Source organism: Leuresthes tenuis, unplaced genomic scaffold (assembly GCF_036924035.1).
Source record: "Leuresthes tenuis unplaced genomic scaffold, fLeuTen1.0.hap1 SCAF_1, whole genome shotgun sequence".
Lineage (NCBI taxonomy): Eukaryota > Metazoa > Chordata > Actinopteri > Atheriniformes > Atherinopsidae > Leuresthes > Leuresthes tenuis.
Genome location: NW_027325355.1, coordinates 17,693,514 through 17,714,776, shown reverse-complemented (window position 1 = coordinate 17,714,776; position 21,263 = coordinate 17,693,514). Strand labels below are relative to the sequence as shown.

General features: G+C 44.5%; 1 protein-coding gene across 8 annotated transcripts in view; it reads left to right on the top strand.

Annotated features, from left to right (window-relative positions):
* The window catches only part of scn1lab (sodium channel, voltage-gated, type I like, alpha b), a 33,542-nt gene continuing 12,279 nt past the window's right edge, over positions 1-21,263 (top strand). Inside the window, exons 1-17 of one of the 8 annotated variants that reach the window (XM_072386437.1) lie at positions 1-255; positions 4,633-4,952; positions 5,936-6,054; positions 6,307-6,396; positions 6,797-6,925; positions 7,761-7,852; positions 10,938-11,231; positions 11,856-11,919; positions 12,408-12,549; positions 12,668-12,874; positions 14,308-14,586; positions 15,976-16,266; positions 16,516-16,648; positions 16,810-17,048; positions 17,163-17,336; positions 17,609-17,965; positions 18,075-18,593. In XM_072386437.1, coding sequence (XP_072242538.1) covers positions 4,686-4,952; positions 5,936-6,054; positions 6,307-6,396; positions 6,797-6,925; positions 7,761-7,852; positions 10,938-11,231; positions 11,856-11,919; positions 12,408-12,549; positions 12,668-12,874; positions 14,308-14,586; positions 15,976-16,266; positions 16,516-16,648; positions 16,810-17,048; positions 17,163-17,336; positions 17,609-17,965; positions 18,075-18,593 — 3,396 coding nt within the window. In that variant the 5' untranslated portion in view covers positions 1-255; positions 4,633-4,685. Of the gene's footprint in view, positions 256-724; positions 1,440-4,632; positions 4,953-5,935; positions 6,055-6,306; positions 6,397-6,796; positions 6,926-7,421; positions 7,853-10,937; positions 11,232-11,855; positions 11,920-12,407; positions 12,550-12,667; positions 12,875-14,307; positions 14,587-15,975; positions 16,318-16,515; positions 16,649-16,809; positions 17,049-17,162; positions 17,337-17,608; positions 17,966-18,074; positions 18,594-21,263 lie in introns of those variants that run through there. The other 7 variants (XM_072386284.1, XM_072386360.1, XM_072386207.1 and 4 more) reach the window with 7 other exon arrangements.

Sequence of the window (21,263 nt, the reverse complement as noted above, 5' to 3'; positions counted from 1 at the left end):
CCTCACTAACCGGAAGCGCGGATTGATTTCTCCGTGGCAGGCAAAGTCGGCCAAAAAAAAAGACAAAAAGAAAAGAAATCAAAGGAGCGCTTATTAAATTAAAACCTATTAACTCTTGAACCGGGTTTTTTCAAAAGGAGAACCACAGGTGTTTAAATCTGGAAGTGGCTGGACATCTTTCTAAATAAAGGATTATCTCTTTTCGAATATGGGATCAGCCTTCAGGATCCCCACCTGCTGGGCACCGTAATGGTGGTAGGTATGCAGATCTTTGGAGAAGAGTGCCTCAACCTTTTTTCATAGGATAGTTTAGCTTCATTGTCATATCTAAGATTCTCTTTTTCCCCTCTCACCAAATATCATAGGTCTTTTGAAAGAAACAAAAGCAACTTAACATATATGTAGATTTGTGTATTCAGTTGTCTCGTTTATATTTGTTGTCTGTATATTTGATATTCCTCCGCTGTTCGCGCGTGATACGCCTATGCAACCGTACTACAATTAATATATACCAATTTTTAAATGCTTTTCCTCTTCTTCGAAAATGTTTTAAAACGTAACTTGGACGTGGGAATTGTAGCCCGGTCAACACCGGTCATAAGCACATATATTACTGGTTTAATTACATTTCCAAACATCAAATGAACGAAATTAACCTCCACGTCGTGACAAACAAAACAAGCTGCTAAAACTAGCATCCTCCCCGACGTGCTGGGAGGGGGTTTGCCTTCATGGCTCCGGGCTAATTCGCTGTTGAAATTTTATTCCTAAAAATGTGCGTGACGTGTGAAAGAGACCTCATTGTTAAGCTTTAAAACAGGTAGGCAAAGGCACTGGCTGAGGTGGCGGGAGGGGGGCTCTACTTCTATTTTTGGAATACTTCTCTGTGAGGGGGATTGATTACAAGCAGTGGGCACACATCTGGAAAGGACACGCCCAGATTCATTCAGTGGTTTATTATCAACAATTTACATCAGCTTTTACAAAGGCTACCTGCCCGTTTATGTTTCGTCTGATTTATTTTAAGCGTTTTATCAGGGCTCTTAAGATTTTGGTTCATGGTAGTTTAAGGACCTCCGGGTGTCACACGGACCTCAGTTTGGTAGCAACCGGTTACCAGGAGGGTGTGATGAAGGCTGGCTGCTGCCTGTGATGAAGCCAATAAAACCCTCCACCTCGATTAGTCGTTCACCGGTGTGTAGGCTACTCATTTCTATCTATGCACAGACGTGCCTTTCTTGCCATGGCTGTTAGCTCCTGAGGGTTGTCGTGCTGCTGTCTGGAGGGGGCGAAGCCCGACTGCGGCTCATTCGAGGGGCTCGCGTTTGCGGGAGCTCAGTTGCTTCAAGTGTCGCTTCTCGGAGTAACACGGATACTCCATCAACATGGCGACAGCTGCTGCGACCCCGCTGGCTCGTTTTGAAACCGCGACAACTAAGGTACCGTTTGACACCCGCCGCCGCCTTTGTTTTTTCTGATTTCGAATTGGCCTCTCAATGCATCATCAGACGCACACTTGACCACAAGAATGCTTTGCCTTTTAAGCGGTGAAAAACCCTTACACGGTATCTGTTACCTGCTTCCTAGCCCCACAGAGAGTGGAAAGCGTCCTCAAGAGTGCTTTAAGGTCACCGTAAGCACCCCGCAGAGACGCCACTGTTGTCGAACATTAGATACATGCCAGTGAAATACGCAACTCGTGTGTTGTTGTTGTTGTTTTAGCTGCTTTCTCGGAGCCTTTTTTTCCCTCCAGCACCACGGACAGCATCCTCATGTGACACCACGTCTGCTGAGATTGTGGCCACACATTTGAGCAACCCATGTTAAAAAAAACAGGCTCAACAGACTGTGTAGGTTTCTTTCAAAATGTCTGTTTCATGAAGGGAGGCTTCCACTTGTTTGCTTTTGAGGCAGCTGCGTTCCCTCTTCAGCACCATGGACAGTGAACCATCTGTCGGTGGAAAAAACAGAGCAAACGTTTTGCTTCAGGGTATTTGACAAAGGCTTGGCTGTTGTGCAGATGATGAGTGTATGAATCCGAGTTTCAGTTCTGTCCTAAAGCATTAGATGCGTACATGGCCATAAGTACATAAAAGCCATATTTGATGGAAAGTCTGCTAATCTTCTACCTTTGTTTCACAACGTTTCGCACACGGTAAGGGCTGTGGAGAGTTGTTTGAGGAACAGCTGGATGAAGGCGAGTCTGTCCCCTAAGTCTGAGGCCTGAGAAGGCTTTGAGAAGCTTTGTATCAAGGTCTCTTGAGTCATTTAGAATAGTACGAGTGTTCTATGAAATTCGTTGGATGTTCAAACCACTTTATAAAGCTGGGTGTGAATCAGATTGGCTCTCCTCTCACAGATTCTAAAATCATTCTCATTGCCAGGATGCAAGAACGCAGGAATGTCTCCCGTCACTGCTTGCTGTCAGTCTGTCATGCCATATTTGACTTCAGGGGTGACCGCTCTGATAGCTGAGCTGAGAAGTGGGTGTAGATGTTGGGCCTACAGGGTAGATGATGCTTCAATAACTGACGCCACCACCTCCGAGCAGCCCATGCTGGTCAAGTTGTCAGGCCACACATCACAATACAGGGTCCTCGGGCAGGTCGTAGGACACAAATAGATGTGTGCTTTCAGACCCCTCAATGGGGGAAGCCAGAATTTATGGACAAAGAATTTAATTTCAACTGATGCTTGAAATGTACCGCTGAGTTAATTTCCTGACTTATTATCATTGTTCCTCGTCTTAGCCCCACCACTGGCCCTACCCGACTCCTCCAGCTTTCTTTTTTTCCTGCAGGCAGGATAGTTACCTCTATACCTTTGGAGGTCAAGGATGATCGCCTGGCCATTTGAATTGTTGCTAATGCCCCAGCTGAAGGGATAGATGATCATTTGTCATCGACGATTAAAAGAAAGGGGGCATCTTACATCTTAAATGGGAATGAAGTTTGGAATCAGGTTATTGTCACCTGAGTATATGCAGCCAACAATATCACAAGCAAGCCAAGTATTCTGTTAGATTTTTGCTATATATATATATATATATATATATATATATATATATATACTGGGGGGGCTGTTTTCCGAGTCAGTACAATGTCCCTCAAGGATCAGCACCCACCTGTGAGACTGCACAGACTGGGAAAGCACCAAGGAGCTGCTGATAATGGCTCACCAGGGTTTTTTAGGAAGGTCTTGTTTGTTCCTTCTCTCTCTATTTCCTGTGGGAACAAGATGGGTCTCTGGTTGTAATGGGTGGTACAGTAGACAGCTGACAGGGGAATCTGGTGTGGCTGCTGAATGAGGCCAAAGAACTAAAAGAAAAAAAAAGACAATAATTACTGTCTACAGCATTTATTTATACTGAAAGCTGTTGTTAAAACGGTGCATATTTCCAAAATTGAGGCAATCCACCAACTAATTAACTGTAAAAAGACAGTCCTTCCTCTAACTCCACAGAGGCTTCTTTCCCCACGAAGCTAAATGCAGCAATAAATAGATTAAGACGGAGCAGTTCATGGGGAAAACTGGCCAAGATTGTGCTCGCTATAGATCATGTTTAGCCTGTCCTTTTTCAAACTGTCCACCTTACTTACTGCTGGTAACTGACCCCCCCATTCACTGCCTCATCACAGCCTCCATCCTTTGCCTCACTGCTTTGGTTAAAGTGATCAAAGAAATTTGACCTTTTAGCAGATTTTAAGCATATGTTGTCCTCTGAACTATCTTCAACCAAAATGTTGGCATATGGGTGTGAAATTTGTGAGTATTCCATGTGATGATTCTCTTGTGGACCTTAGGCTTTTAGTTATAAAACCGCAAACGTCAGACTATTGTGTTATCCAGAAAGGCACTCAAATTGGTATTAGTCACTCAGAACCATTAGCATGTGAAAAGTGCTCTTTTCAAAGGTTTCTCTCTTCCATCCTTTCAAATGCATCCGTATCTTTATAAATTATATGTCAACCAAAGTTTACATCTGCCAAAATGTGATGGCAAATTAACATGTCAGAATATGAGGTGTTTTTTTGTTTTTTTTTTAATGGAGAAGTCATGACAACATATCAACAAGGTCGGACCTGTGATATTAGCTCAATACTTCCAACGCAGCACAGATCTGAAGTGAATCAGATCAACATGAAGGCTGTAGTAGCAACAGTTCATACAGTACCTCCTGTGCTAAAAAAAAACAACCCAAAAAATCTTCTTTCTATTGGTTAAACTTTAAAATCATTCCTCTGAAGCTAGATACAATTTACAGATGCTCCTAAAATGCCTCTTGTACTGGAAAAATGGCAGCTGTCAGACTGTACAGGCGGCAGTTTTTCAGCCAACTGTGAAAAGCATTCCTATGAACCTTTAGTATTCGCTGCTGCGCTGTCCACCAGCAATGAACCCGCCAAAGTTGAAGTGGGTTGGGTAGACATTTGTTGGGGGAAAAAGCAACAAGTGGTCTGCTCGAGCCTCAGTTTGTTTTTACTTCTTTTCTCAGTCTGATTAACGAAGGGAAGGATTCTACCATTTCATGTAGTGATATAGCATGATCCAGGTAGGTGGGTTGACCCCCAAGATGAAGGCTATTTTCAGGCCATGGCTTCTCATTTCCCCCTCATTATCTATCTCCTGCAGCTCCCTTCCCAAGCTGAGCCCCTTGCTGCCCTCTGAAGGAGCAGGATGACAAGATGGCACAGCTGCTTGTACCGCCCGGACCTGACAGCTTCCGCCCCTTCGTCCCCGAGTCGCTGGCCACCATCGAGAGGCGCATCGCCGAGGAGGAGGCCCGGAGACCGCGGACGGAGCGCCGCAGCGACAGCGACGATGAAAACGGGCCTAAGCCCAACAGCGACCTGGAGGCGGGGAAATCTCTTCCCTTCATCTATGGGGACATCCCTCCACCCCTGGTCTCAACCCCCCTGGAGGACCTCGACCCCTACTACAGTGATCAGAAGGTCCGTTTCACATTTATTCGTGTAATCATTCCAAATCCCTCTGACAAGAGAAACATTGAAAAGAACATGCATGAATACCTCTGAGATAAGTTTTCCGATGGTGCTGGCCTCAAAGTATAATTATGTGGACTGATTTAGCTTTCAATTGCAGTGTGACTCATGCACTGAATCTTGATACATTACAGGTCTGCACTTTCCAGTCCAAGCTTTCGAGCTCGTTAACGGCCCGATGATCCCTCTAAACTTTTAAAGAAGGACATGGGTATATGTGGAAGTTTCCTCCCACGCTCACTGTGCTACAGTTTTCCTCTGGCAAAGTCATTAAAGCCTGCTTTCCAGAATCTGCTATTCATAGTGATAAGCTTAAGGTTGATGTGTTTTCACAATTTCGAGTGTTATTGTCTCCTCTACTCTCTAAGTTAAGTACATTTAGGAACTTTGAGAAGGGTTGGCTAGCTTTTTACGATCTGTTACAGTACTCATGTTAATTTTGACCAAAATTAGCACGTTTGAACAGGTTTTGTGGGTATGAACATGGATGTGACTGCTCAAACAAGCCTATTAAATTATTTTCCTTTGCCAGTAGTAGAGTGTGTACTCTCAGTGCTCTGGGGAGGACTCGGTGTATTTCAACATTAATGTTCTCAGCCAAGTCAGAGCTTTAAAAGTCCAGGCCAACAGAGGTGTTAAGTGCTAATCTGAGCTGTTGTGCCAGTTGAACCAAGGTGTCAAAAACATGTCTTGCCTGAAGGTGAACTCAACCAGAGTCGTCAGAATGATAACAACCACAGACCTTGGGCAGTGGCTGAGTAGGGACTAGCTCAGTGATTGCTGCTGTTACAGATGACCGCGCATGCACTAAAGCAGACATGATGACATGATACCATACACACACCGTTACTCATGCATCTGTGTTGTTATTTTACCGTTTCACCTGGAGAAGAGCGAGACTTTAACTCTTGTTGTATCTGTTTGTCTTTCAGACCTTCATAGTATTGAATCGTGGGAAGGCGATCTTCCGTTTCAATGCCACTTCTGCCTTGTACATCCTAAGTCCCTTCAACCCTCTGAGGAGGACAGCTATTAGAATTTTAGTGCACTCATATCCTTTCAGAGTTTGCTATGGACGCAGCTTGATTTAAATCAAACAAAGTACTGAATGAAATGATCTGCTGGTAAAGAGCTAACATCATGTCTGCCGCACTTTCTATCCGGACTTGCTTAAGAGTTTAAGAACAGTTTAAGATGGACTGTCAGCTTGAAGTGTTGTATTCTTGATCGGAGGGTTCACAACAACAGGGACTTTCTGGTGAAAGCTTAATTGTTTCATTGTGGACCTTGACTTTGTTTCTACGATGTTCAGCATGTTGATCATGTTCACCATCCTGACCAACTGTGCTTTTATGACCCTGAGTAATCCCCCGGACTGGGCCAAGAATGTAGAGTAAGTCCCCAGATGTTCCCCTCTTTCAATATCACTCAAATGTTATAGAAGTGACGATCTTGAATCAGCATAGTTTTTGTCAGCTGTGTATAAAAAGTATCACGTAGAATTTCTGTCGATGCTATTGACACATGTTCAAAAAGGTCATTCACAGACTCGGTTATGAGGCTAAACGGTTTGAAAAAGTTTCAAATTGTATTTTGCTGTTGAGAGAGAATATTTTAATATCACAGCCGTAAGTAGGCACAGTCAGAAAAGATGGCAATTCTCATGAAAGCTCTCTGAAGATGAGCGGTTTCGAAGGCTGCAAATATTTCATGCCGAGACAAAAGCCTGTAAATAAAGCTTTCAAATTATTTGATGATAATTTGTCTCCTGTCTCCCGCACCTTGTTGACCAGGTACACATTCACAGGGATTTACACCTTTGAGTCCCTTATAAAGATCCTGGCCAGGGGCTTTTGTGTGGGGAAGTTCACTTTCCTGCGGGACCCGTGGAACTGGCTGGATTTCAGTGTTATACTCATGGCGTAAGTATTATGACAAGCGTGGTTAGGATCAGCTTAACACGATCTGGCATAGATTAAACGGCCAAATGCTTTTAATGCTAATCATCCCAGCAGCCTAAGCCCCACTGATTGTGACAAGAAGAACAGAAAGAGAGAAAAGAGGCATAGTAATCTGCAGCTTATTGGTGTATGTTTTGGAAGCATGGATCTTAAATCTGCTGTCATAATGGATATGAGCCCTTAAAAGCAAGGAGTACCGTGGCCCATATTTCCTTCATGCCTCTATGACCAGCTATTTTTCTTATTAAAACTACAACATGAAGCCTTAAGTATTACAGCACGTTTTCTTCTGTTTAAGTATTTGTTGATGTTCAGGATTATACACTGATGTCATGATTTCATAAGGCTATTATCTTGTTTTGTGTAATAGAAGCCCGTATGAGACTCAGATGTGTGAGACAGGGCAGTGGGTTTGCCTGTGCAATGCTTTGTAGTAACTGTGCATTTAATCCTGCAGGTATATAACAGAGTTTGTAAACCTAGGCAATGTTTCAGCTCTGCGCACATTCAGAGTTTTGCGAGCTTTGAAAACTATCTCAGTAATACCAGGTAAGGCTGCCGGCGCCTGCTGCCAGCACTCCTGCCATTTGTCCTCTGTGTGTGACCGTTTGCCGTTCCCTCCTCTCCCCTTTCCCCTTCCCATGACCCTACTTTTGTCTCGTGATGCCTTGTGTGGGTGCCTGACTTGTGTGTGCGTGTGTGCGTGTGCGCGTCCCACACCTCTCCCCAAAATGCCCTCCTCCCCACCCCTCCCTTCCTCCCACTCCTCCCTCCCCTCCCCTCCCTTCCCTTACAGATATGTCACAGAGTTTGTGGACCTGGGCAATGTCTCAGCACTGCGAACCTTCAGGGTTCTGCGAGCCCTGAAAACAATATCAGTCATCCCAGGTGAGAGAGCCATCAAGGCTCGTAGGGTAAATGAAATGCTAATGGCTAACTGGCGTTTCGCTAACATCCAAACACACTCCCCATGCCCCGCCCCCTCTCAGCTCATCTCACTGTAGCTAAGCCTGACGACCCTCGTCGTCGCCCCTCATGCTGCCTTCGTCCCAAGGCCAGTAAAAGCTGGAATCTGGGTCCAATCTCCACAGATTGACAGGATTCTTGGCTTTTAGATACATCCTTTAAGGCCGAATTCTTTTTGGTTGAAATCTATTCTTGCCTTGGGAGTCTTACAAGTAGATTTTGTGCACTATTTGTTTTTTCCTTTTTGCATGAGACATTGCAAAAGCCGATTTTCTTGTGGCAAGCTCTTGTGTGTGTAGGGTACCTCCTTACCTCGTTTCCTGTGCATGTCTTGTTCAGTGTTGTGTGTTTTTATGGAAAAGTTTTTTGGTGAGTGGTGGTTGGGTAATCATAATCCAGACATGAACATAATTTGCATCACAAGCTAACAGATATGTAAATCATCCAGGAAACTGTCATTGACTCTTTTTTTATTAAAAATGATCCTCTCACACCACAACATAATGCATAGTGCTGATTCTAGCTGTGACAGCTTTACATGGATCTGTCATATTATTTATGGCAGCGCAAAGCCTAGTGCAAGCAATGCTAGCAAGTGCTGGTGTTTCCCTTATGGGATGCGGTTGGGACAGAGCACAATGGACAACGGAGGTGCAACAACAGGTGTTTTAGTGACAGCCAGGTTACGATGATGTAGAGAATCGATGTGTAAGTTCCACATCTGTTGTCAGAGTGAAGCCACTGTGTTTAAGGAATAGTTTCTTATCTCTATTGTATCTCTGAGAGTTGAAGGAGGAGATATGATGTAAGAACCACCCGGTAGTTAGCTTATTTTTGTATAAAGATTGGAATTAGTTAGCTTGGCTATGTATAAAGATGCACTTACCACCACCTTTAAAGTTAACGAATTAACACCCATCCATCCATCCATTTTCTATACCCGCTTAATCCAATTTGGGGTTGCGTGGGGAGCTGGAGCCTATCCCAGCTGTCATTGGGTGAGAGGCAGAGTACAGCCCCCCCCCCAGTTATTTGATTACCTCAAAATCAAAAATGTTAAAATGACAAGTGTAGTTTTCCTTTTCAAAAAACAGCCATTTGATGTTTCAACCCTTTTCCCTCCGTGTTTATTTATTAGCTTTCGATGACAGGGCTAGGCTAGCTGTTTACTCCTTGAAGTTAAAGCAAACTTGAAGTTAAAGACTAACCACTCTTAAGGTTAGTTTTTCCTGCAGCCTGAGCTCATGAGTCAGGGCAGTCTCAGTTGAGAGAGACCCAAGCTAACAGCTACTCAAAATGGGAACAAGAGAAAAGCAGTTGTTTTTGCCAAACCTCATAAACTTTAGCATTTTATAGAAAGAGCATAAGGTGAATTTTTACATCAGTTCACTTTCTCATTAAAGGGGAACTCCGGTATTTTTAAACCTAGACCTTATTTCTGGCATGAAATACGTTTATCTACTCACGGAGAACAGTTTGACGAAAGTCGGCGTCCTTCGGAAGCTATTTAGAAAACTCGTGATCCATATAACGGAGTGAACGGGGCAAAGATGATGCAGCCTCTAAATAAGGCATTATCTGTCTTTATTTCACCAATACTTTAAGACGAATGAATGACGTCTAACAGAGGGAATTCTACACACATCTCTACTGGGACCACTTCATCCACACGCATAGCTGCAGCACAGCTCATTCGCTAAGAACGTCCATCTTACTCAAAGTCGTCGTTCACATTGTCAAAATTTGATAGATATCCTGCCATGTTGCTCAAAACTAGCAGTAGCAAACTCTGTGTGAAGTTACCTGACTGTCACAGGGCAAGGAGTAAATAAACTGTGCTCCAGGGGGGCGTGTGGATGAAGTGGTCCCAGTAGAGTGCCTGTGTAGAAATCCCTCCGTTAGCTCTCCTATAGCCACCAGTAGCCACATAACAGCAGCTATGAGCTAACAGAGCTATAGTACACGTTTGTTCATTCATTCTTCTTAAAGTATTGGTGAAATAAAGACAGATAATGCCTTATTTGGAGGCTGCATCGTCTTTGCCCCGTTCACTCCGTGATATGGATATACACCGATCGCGAGATATCTAAATAGCTTCCAAAGGACGCCGACTTTTGCCAAATTGTTCTCGGCGTAATTCATGCCAGAAATAAGGTCTAGGTTTAAAAATACCGGAGTTCCCCTTTAAACTCTTCATAGATACTTCCCACTACCCCACATACAAAAAAATCTGAATGACCCTTCGAGCTAAACTAATTCACCGCTGACATCAATCTTCTCCAAGTCTCAACAAGAGTAGTGCCCAAACCTTGCTTTAATAATCATTTTGCTTCATCGACAAAGCCTGGGCTTAAATATAATCAATAATACAGCCAAACCTGGCTGTTATACGCTAAGGTAGTGGGGACTTTTGTCTGTTTGTGACCACATTCCTAATGCTTCGCAAACCTTCTGCACACGAAACGTATAAAACCAGTTATTTGACTGCCAAAATCACAATTCAACTCATTGTCCACGTTGCTCAGTGCTCTTGTACATTGTGCTGTGTCTATACAAACTTTGCACTGGACCTTTGCGGCTGCACAAAAAAGAGCTTGCGTAAACCGTCCAATGGATATTCTAACCAGGAAGAAGACGGCATACTCCAAATTTTTTACTGTTTCTCCAAGGAAGATCCTGTTGAAATATTTCAGAAAAAAATGTATGCAAATTATTCACTAACGATCAATCCCAGAGGCCCAAACACTATAGTGCTGTGTGGAGCATGAAAAAAACCACACATTTCTCTGGTAGTTTATCCACGATCAGCAGTGATCTGTGTCAGCCTGATTCCTGTATGACAGCAAACAGTTCATACAGGAATGTTCACTGCATTCCCCATGGCTACCTGCTACTGTAAGCTCATATTAGCAGCTTCTACTCTGTACAAGATGGTGGCTGTAATCAGCAGACAGTAATCGCTGTGCGATGTTCATCTCCCACCCCGATTGCCCTCTGTCCCGTTTAGGCTTGAAGACCATTGTTGGCGCTCTCATTCAGTCAGTGAAGAAGCTTTCGGATGTGATGATTCTCACCGTGTTCTGCCTCAGCGTCTTCGCCCTCATCGGCCTGCAGCTCTTCATGGGCAACCTGAGGCAGAAGTGCGTGCGTATGGTGATTGCGAGCAACGCCACAAACGCCAGCGACATCGCCGCCAACGACACGATGTATTTCAACGGCGGCCCCCTGGAAATCAACGCCACGTTTGTGCAGAACGACACAGAAAGCTCCCTCAACTGGACGGAGTACATCAGCGACGAGAGTAAGCCGAAAAAAAAGAAATGCAGTCACATGTCTGCCAGGCGCACAGAAGGGTTAACCGGGGTCAAGTTTGCACCCACCCCAGATGGTCTGAGTCAGATATTAGCTGCTTTATATGCAGACGTGCATCAGGGTAGTAGCAGTGGTGGTTATGTTTGGGGGGGAGGGTTGGGTCAGACACTGGTGTGCTGTCATGATAGAGAATGACAGAGATGGCTGGAAGCAGGGGCTGTGCTCTCTATAACGAGCCCTGGTGGAAGAATGGGGCACATGTGGCGGATAATTGCCACAACAATAAAAACCCTTCACCCCCTCGCCAGCCCTCGTCATTCCCCCGTAGCCCATCTGTGTGGCACGAGACGCCTGAAGTGCTAGCAAAGCATGAGTCGAGGAGACTTGCACCAGCTCCATGAGAAAGAGAAAGAGAAGACAATACTGACAAAAAATTTAATTTTACTCATCAGTGACTTAGTTTGCCCTGATATGAATTGGAAGTGATTTTTGAAGAAGATGAACACAGATACATCATCTGCTCCCATCACCCCAGTCTGTTTGTTCATATCTGCTGCCTCACCCCTGTGATGTGGCTCTCACCAGCCGTCCCTCTGTCTCTCCTCTTCTTTAGGTAATTACTATTACCTCCCTGGCCGCAGGGACGCTTTGCTCTGTGGGAATGGCAGTGGCGCTGGGTAAGGCTTGACATGTTTTATTTATATGGCCAATTAGACGCACTGCAGAGCTGGGCATACACAATTAGTGTCGACACTCGCCACCGCACTGAGGCATCGCAGGAACCGAAACGGCTGGTTAACTATGGCTGCGTTTCATGGGATGTGTTTTGTTAAAAGTAGAAAGCGTTCTTTTCAAATGTTGGGTTTTGTTGCTATTGAAGCTACTTCTCAGTGGTTTTGTGAAACAGTGACACTTCATACTACTAATACAGTCTAATTAAGCTTTTTTTTTTTTATATTTAAACCATGGCTTTCTTTGAATATTTCTACTGGATTGCAGACATATCCTTCCTTTTCTGTCAGTTATGCACAAACAAAGCAGCATAGATTGTGCGGAGAATAGCGTGTCTTGTCCTGACGTCCTGTAATCATGCAGATATCTCAATCTTGTATGTTTTTATGTGGAGGCGCGTTACTTGTCCGTAACACCACTGTGTCTTTATAAGGCTCTGTCCAGAGGGCTTTGTATGTATCAAAGCAGGCCGCAATCCAGACTACGGCTACACCAGCTTCGACACGTTCAGCTGGGCCTTCCTCTCCCTGTTCCGACTCATGACCCAGGACTACTGGGAAAACCTCTACCAGCAGGTTGGCCAAACTATGCAAATATTTTCCTATAAACTAGGTCTGTGATGAAATATCTTCATTCCTCAAGATGGCTCACCCTCACTTTGTTCTCCTTTCGTTTTGTCTTGGACGGGGACAGACGCTGCGCGCAGCGGGGAAGCCCTACATGATCTTCTTTGTGCTGGTGATATTCCTGGGCTCCTTTTACCTGGTCAACCTCATCTTGGCTGTGGTGGCCATGGCCTACGACGAGCAGAACCAGGCCACCATCGAGGAGGCGCAGCAGAAGGAGGAGGAGTTCCAGGCCATGCTGGAGCAGCTAAAGAGACAACAAGAGGAGGCACAGGCAGGATATGAACCTTTGTTTTTACACATTCAAGTTCAAATTAAGTCGGTGGCAGTCAGTTGCTCGGTACGTCCGCTTAATTAAGTGATTATCTCGTACATTTCATTTGAATGAGAAGGCCGTTAATGTGAAGTCAGTATAAAAGGTTTGAAAATGCTGGGTGTTTTGGGAGCTCTGATTTGTTTGCTGAATTATTGATAATGATTCCTTGGATGAGAGCCAGCGTTGCCAGGGAGACCCAGATTTATTGTCATGGATGACTGACACCCCTCTGCTTCTCCCTCGGCGGTTAGGAGTCCTTGTTTGACCTGAAGGGAGAAGAAGATTTGCAGACGAACGTGGAGTTAGATAGTGGAAAAACAATTAGTTTTCTGGCTGCTGATCTGTATTTAAAGGCTCATGATCAAGACAAAGCAACCACACTTTCTGTCCCTGATCAGCCAATCGGGCATATTCACAAACCCAGACAATGGCAGTAATAAGTTTAGTTGTTTTGTAACAAATAGGGATTCCCTGTGTGTGAATAATATTTTTTCTGTGTGGTTATTTATGTTTAAGGAAAAAATGTGAGATTACAGAGTGGTGCAGTGGTTAGAGTTTCATTATCCAGCATCAATCTCTTAAATCTGCATTTTGCTGTTAAAGTATTTGACCTATTTTTCCGATGTCTAAAAGGAATGTAGAAAGCAATTAGATAAAGGCAATGGATGAGGGAAAAAAAAGATAGTTGAAGAATAAATGAATTGATAACTAATGCGAAGGGATAACAGTCCAGCTTGGGCCGCATCTTGAACACATCTACAGACGCTGAAAGACATTTCAAAGGTTATCCCTTTCTAATTTTCCTCCTTTTTAATGATCTGTGTGACGTCCCTCCAGTCTCCTCCTCACTGGTGGAGCATCAAAGCGTTTTTTCTTCTCTATTGCTGCACTCTTCTTTTTGTTTGATTTTTAGACTCCCTTCGTTGTCCCTGCTCCTTCCTTCATTGGATTAACCTTGACTCATCAGGCTTGTGCACATTCAAAAACAGATGAAAGATGACTCTTAAAGGCACACAGAAACAATTCTCACTGCTCTGCAGAGATAAAAGTTAAACAGCAAAAGCAGAGGTGCACCAACCTACAATATGTGCTATACTGTGTTGTGCGACTGCCTAATTATTTGAAATAGTGTCTTGATGTTTTTAATAATTACTCTTGTTCTACGGGAGTGCATAAACGCAAGGAAAAAAAAAAAAGGATTTTTTTTTTTTGGATGAGAACATGCAGACGTCCATTTTTAGAAAGTGTCTGAGGCTTTTTTGGCTGCGCGTGTTATCGCTGCTTCTCTCAGCTGCCAGGCTCCTCTCCTCCGCTCAAATCCACAAGAGCCTGTGAGACAGGCGCCGCGTTGCCATGACGACCGTTTTTTTTGTGCTCCGATTGGCTGGCAGGTTGCCGCGGCAGCAGCCACAGAAAGCGGAGAATACAGCGGGAGAGGGGGCCCAACCTCGGAGTCCTCCTCGGGGACGTCGAAGCTCAGCTCCAAAAGCGCCAAGGAGCGACGCAACAGGCGGAAGAAGAGGAAGCAGAGGGAGGAGGAGGAGGAAAGGGGGGTGCGGGACAAGTTCCACAAGTCTGAGTCTGAGGATAGCATCAAGAGGTCCACATTCCGCTTCTCCATTGATGCCAACCGGCTTTCTTATGAGAAAAGATGCTCCTCACCCAACCAGGTAACTTCTAATTTTACACATCAGATTAATCAAATCTGTTGTTTTTGGACCTTTGTGGGTTTTTTTTTGGATGTTTTACACATGATGAAAGAAAACAAAAAGTGGAATGAACAATCAAATCAAACTATGTGCACCTATTATGATATGTTGTCATTGAAATGTTTAGTTTTTGTTAACCATCCCGTCACTTTTTATAAAGGAGAATAAAAAGAAAACCACAAAATAGTTCTTTAGTCTGGCTTAAAACTGTTTTTATTAGCTGCCCACAAACACTGGAAGTTAGTTTTTAGTAGTTATGATCATCGACAACACATGAAATTTGACACCACGACATTATTTACTTGACAAAACCGAAGCCAAGCTGTAGAAGCAGTGTGTGAAACACTAAGTCTGCCCTTACAGAGGTTCACCGCCTCTTTAAAAGCGATGCGCTGATCCTCAGCATTCAAATGTGTGTTAACACGATGCCAAGGAGGAAAGACACCAGCGATGAGGTCAAAGGCCAGACCTGAGCCTGATTGAAATGCTGTGATGGAAAGAGAGCTCGGCATAGGCAAATGCTGCAGGCTTCAGGGAACTGAAGCAAGAGCGGGCAAAATTTCCCCTCAAAAGTGAGGGGAAATTATTGGCTTCTGATTTCCTGATTGATCTACTGTAGAAACCAGCATCTTTGCAGTCACATAGATCTTACTTTGACACTTACCGCCTACCTAAACGCTGTTGCTTAACCGTCATACCCACATCCCCTTTCTAGAAACAAGACTCATCTCCCCGAAATGCGTCCATGTGGCGTTTGTTCATGTAGGATAAAATTACATTGAAACAAAATGCTACCTCCAGTGGTTGTGAGGTCTGCTCTGATGTGGAAATGATCTAATGAGTCGTATTTCCCTTCTGGGCACCACTTAATGTACGCATTGTAAAAGATGAGCTCAAAAAAACACTACAAAGAGTCTGAGGTGTTCACCCAGCTTCCAAACGACACTGGTCCTTGTCCATTCCCTGACTGGTCAGAGTTTTGATGATGCTATTGCTGCTATCGGTGTGTACTTGACAAGGGAGAAAGATAGTTTGAAAGAGTTGCCAGGGAGGCTTTTTTTAGTAGAGTAGAGCAGTTCTCACTAATCAGATGAGATTTGAGATGCCACTTGTCATCAGCCTTCAGTGCTTTGTTAGAAACTGTATCTCTGCAACCACTTCACGAGTGTAAGAGTGTAATTTTCCTTTGAACTGTGCTCTGATTTTACAACCTGTGTATCATAAAAAAGGAACTTAGAAAGAGACATAATCCGTTTATTATTTACATACGTTGTACGTTAGCCTGTACGTTAGCCTCAGTTAGTTGTACCTTCCTCCACGCTCGAAACTTCTTTTCTCTTTCTCTCTCAGTCCCTTCTGAGTGTCCGTGGGTCCCTCTTCTCACCCCGGAGGAACAGCCGCGCCAGCCTGTTCAGCTTCCGAGGCCGAGCACGCGACATGGGCTCGGAGAACGACTTCGCCGACGACGAGCACAGCACCTTCGAGGAGAGCGACAGTCGCCGGGGCTCCCTGTTCTTGCCGCGCCGCCTTGAGCGCCGCTGCAGCGCCGTCAGCCAGACGAGCCTCGGGGCGCCGCGGATCATGCTGCCCACCAACGGCAAGATGCACTGCGCTGTGGACTGCAACGGCGTGGTGTCTCTGGTCGGTGGAACTTCTATAACAACCTCTCCTGTAGGTCTCCTGCTGCCTGAGGTGACTTAACTGTTTCATGGGTTTTTTTCCCCCATTGACCTGCATCAACATTGACCCCCGCCCCCACACACACACACACACCACCTTTTTTGTTTGAATGTTCTGTTTGGGTGAAGCATGAAACAGAGCTTTAAGAAGTTGCCTGATACCAGTGTATACTTTCTGCAAAAAAAACACTGAATTTGATTTTTATTCTAGGGGACGACAACAGATACTGAGCTGAAGAAGCGTCGGTCAGGTTTCCTCCAGCCTTCCATGGACTATTTAGACGAACCAGGGGGCCGGCTGAGAGCCATGAGTGTCGCCAGTATCCTCACCAACACCATGGAAGGTCAGGATCTGTCGATATTTCCTTTTCGTCTTGAAAGTCATTCCTCATTAGTTTGTAATCTAAAGGAGATTGCATGTAATGATGAATGAATTTGCACTAATGAATACGACTATATTCTAAGAGCATCACAAGGTATGTGAAAGGTGCTTCTCCTTCTCCAGAGCTTGAAGAATCGAGACAGAAGTGCCCACCCTGCTGGTATAGATTTGCCAACACTTGTCTGATCTGGGATTGTAATCCTGCGTGGCTGAAGATCAAAGAGGTTGTCAGCATGGTGGTCATGGACCCATTTGTAGACCTGACCATCACAATATGCATCGTCCTCAACACTCTTTTCATGGCCATGGAGCATTACCCCATGACCAAAGAGTTTGATAATGTCCTCACAGTCGGCAACCTGGCAAGTATCGGCTGTGCTTCAATAAAACTGAACAAAAGCAGAAGGAATCTTGATTGTAGACGTATCTCGCATGAAGCAGATGTGGCTAAAGCTTTTTCTCTTCCTCCTCTGTAGGTGTTCACAGGCATCTTCACAGCAGAGATGTGCTTCAAGATCATTGCCCTGGATCCTTACTATTACTTCCAGGAGGGCTGGAACATCTTTGATGGCATTATTGTTAGTCTCAGTCTGATGGAGCTCGGCTTGGCCAATGTCGAAGGCCTTTCTGTGCTCAGGTCTTTTAGATTGGTAAGAGCCCCGGAATATATGTATCTTATTTAAAAGTCTGTATTATAAGCAGAAATATAAGAAGTACTTGACTTGATCACGACTAAGGTCATACCTTAATGGCTATCTCAATAATATGTTAAAGCTTGAGTAAAACTGAGATGTTGTTTTTGGCTTTTGGAGAACAGTGAATGATGAGACCGATCAATTTTAGAACTGAAGAGGCTTTACTCCTCTTTGACATGGCTGCTTTGCATCAAGATGAGTGACTTTGAATTTCCTTTTCCACACAGCTGAGGGTCTTCAAACTAGCCAAGTCGTGGCCCACCCTGAACATGCTGATCAAGATCATCGGGAACTCAGTAGGCGCTCTGGGCAACTTGACTCTTGTGCTGGCCATCATCGTGTTCATCTTCGCTGTTGTGGGCATGCAGCTCTTTGGCAAGAGCTATAAGGAGTGCGTATGTAAGATTTCGGAGGACTGTGAGCTGCCCCGCTGGCACATGCACGACTTTTTCCACTCCTTCCTCATTGTGTTCCGGGTGCTGTGCGGAGAGTGGATCGAGACCATGTGGGACTGCATGGAGGTGGCAGGACAGAGTATGTGTCTAATCGTCTTCATGATGGTCATGGTCATTGGGAACCTTGTGGTATGACATTTTCCTTTATGTAATTCCATAATGGAGACCATCGCTTCATATTCTGCGTCTCTGTTGCTTTGTTGACGAGCTTTCCTTCCGCAATGTTTCTTCCCCTTAGGTTCTGAATCTTTTCCTGGCTCTACTTCTGAGCTCTTTCAGTGCCGACAACCTGGCAGCGACCGACGAAGACAGCGAGATGAACAACCTGCAGATCGCTGTGGGCCGCATTCAGCGGGGCATCGCATTCGTCAAAACCACAGTGCGGCAGTTCCTCCAGAGCCTCTGCTTCGGCGGAGGCGGTAAGGCCTCCGGTCGGGCAGAGGAGAGCAAACCCCTGGATGAGCTGCACAGCAACGGCAAGGGCAACTGCATTTCTAACCACACACTGGAGATTACCAAAGACTCCACCGGGGTGTACATGATGGAGGGCAATGGAAGGCCAGGCGGAGGGTTGGTGGTTGGGGTAGGTGGGGACACTGCGGTGAAGTTCCCGGCGGAGGAATGTGACTATATGTCATTTATTCACAACCCCAGCCTCACAGTCACGGTGCCCATAGCTGTGGGCGAGTCAGACTTTGAGAATCTAAACACAGAAGATTTCAGCAGTGACTCATCAGATGTGGAGGGCAGTAAAGAGGTAAGATGAACGAATCTGTGACCAACGTCCCCGCCAGCTTTTAAGAAATCTTTTGAGTCACGCAGATGTTTATTTTTATTGTTTGTTTTTTTACTTGACCACCTCTCTTAGATTTATGTTAATTAACACCTTCTGTCGATCAGTGTGAATTTAACAAGATTAGCTCTGAGGTGGCCTTTGGAAAAAAGTGTCCTGACATTCAGACAGTTTGTGTTAAAACACCTGCTGATGACTTTGTCCACGCATCACGCTGTGCTGCTGAGGGAACCTTCAGGTTAAACATACTGCAGTATATCTTTACTGTTGTTACATGTGTATGTTCGGATGTATTCTGATAAATGTAGTGACGCCGGTCTTTTGAAATGTTCAGAGGCTGCTATACAGCACAGTGGAAAAAGTCTTGAGCCATCCCTCATTTATTAAGATATTGCCGGGGTAATGGGAAATGGGGGCAGCGATTTTTCAAGTCAATATTAGGCATGATCACTTATATTATTCAAGACAGCCGGAGAATAGCCCTTGAAAGACCTCCGGAAAGCCTGGAGAAGATCTGAAGTCTGGCTCCTCGAAAGCAAAGTGGAAAGAAATAAGGGGTGACTTGAAACTTTTGCTCGGAATTGTACGTCAGGGTATGACAGGACTTTTAAGAGGAATCAAATAATTTCCCATCAACACATAATTTGAGCGATTCTGACAGAGCAAGCGCTACGTTTTGCCGTTTAGTGTCGCCAGGCAGGCAGGCGGAGCGTTGAGTCTGTGCTCCCTGGTGATGTCAACCTGTCACTGTGGGTGTGGCGCCAGTCCCCCGTGTTTCAAAACAACCAAAGACACCGTTTCTAGCCGTGACTCCTCATATAGGGCATGCAGTGTTTCTCTCACTTCCCTGCTGATCTTTACACCCTGTAGCCAGGGTTTGGTGAATTGAAACTCTAATATTTGATCAAATATTTCTCGAGTCCGATGTCATCTACTCAAAGTTAGAGCTGGTAAACATCATTTTATGTGTTTTACATTTACTCACTGAATATTAGGGGTGTGCTGTTTGTGTGCATGTTGTGTGAGATCAGTACAAGTAGTATTTATTGTCATTGCCAGCATAGAAATATCAACCTTTGCATCTATTACGAAATATTTCGTAAGGGAGATCTAAGTCTAGTAGGAGGCTAACTTTGTGTCCCAGCTGAGTCTTTTGGGCTGACCAGTGAAAGCAGATTTGTGGTTGTGTGCTGGCTTTTGGTGTGTATGACTTTGTTTAACCCCCCGTTTGTTATTGCAGCTGTTTCACAGGCGCTCTCAAGGTTTTCAGTGAGAAGAGACTTGTAAGATCACTTTATTGTACCATAGCACTAACCATGAGGACTGCCTATGCCATTTACAGACAAACAACATATTTTTTCTCATACCTTCAATGGATTGCCCATTTTCGTTCTTTGCCTGGTCTGCCCTCCGTCCCCCACCCCCTTTGCTTTATGCCTTTCCCCTGCCCCATACAGCAGCACTGTTAAAGCTGTAAAGTTTTCCCTTACCCCCCTTTCCCCTCTCATGATTTACCTCTACGCATCAGGCTGTATCACAGTTACAAACCATTAGGAATGAACAGCACCACCCTTCTTTTGTCATTGAAAGACAAGCTCATCTAACATGACCTTTGCTTTTGATTTCATTGCTTGGTTTTGACTTGGTTTTGGGACTTGATTGGCATCCAACGCCGAGCTTGAGAATGAAGGAAGAGAGGAGGTGGAGGAGAACGTAGAGAAAAAAGAACGAATGGAGGAATGAATTTTGCTGTAGCTGGACAAAATTCATTTTGACCGGTTCATAGCCCATGCACACACGCATGGAAAACTCGTACATACTTTTCTGTGTAACTCGAATGAAAGATTCTTTCCAGGATTATTTCGAACGGGATCCTTTTGACAGAATAATACTGATTTTTGCAGAGTCACAAAATGAATGGATTATACTAAATCAGCTGAGTATGAGGACAAGCCTTTACTTTTGCATCTCTTTAGACATTTATTTTTAGAATTAGAAACAAAATCCATCCTACTTATGCTACCAAATATGGTAGCTGTACAAAATGATTGTGAATTGGCCTGAATGCAGATGTTATCCACTTTTGTTTCACTGCAATTATCTCATGTCGTTAGAATAAAGTAAAACTTTCCAATAAAATCTACCAGCTATAGGACGCATTAAATGCCTAATACATTCCACATCCAGAGGAGGTAAAATGGTTCTGTCTCTGCTGATGAAGAGAAAGAGAGTGGGAGGGAAAACACCCTTCCAAAAAAAGGATGCACTGGCGAGCAGCATGCTTCCATCATTCCCATGCCGTATTAGCTGGGTCCCACGGCAATCAGGGCTGCTGCACTGTCTAGGATGACATGTACCAACACTTCAAACCTCAGACGGATCAGACATGAGGCCAAATGCAAACATGTTTGCCCAAAGAAAAGCAGACAGGAGGCCTCACGTCGCCAGAAAATTCTCGCTATATGCAGATGATGTTGCAATTTTAAATCACCGCAAAAATCTAGCCATTTTAGGGTTTCAGAGAAGTGCTGGCAGGGTTCCAAATGAAACCAAAACAGTGTCGACTGAACTTAACAGCAGCAACACTTGTCCGTTGTAAATGTTTTGCATAACGCTGAGAAGAGGGACGAAATT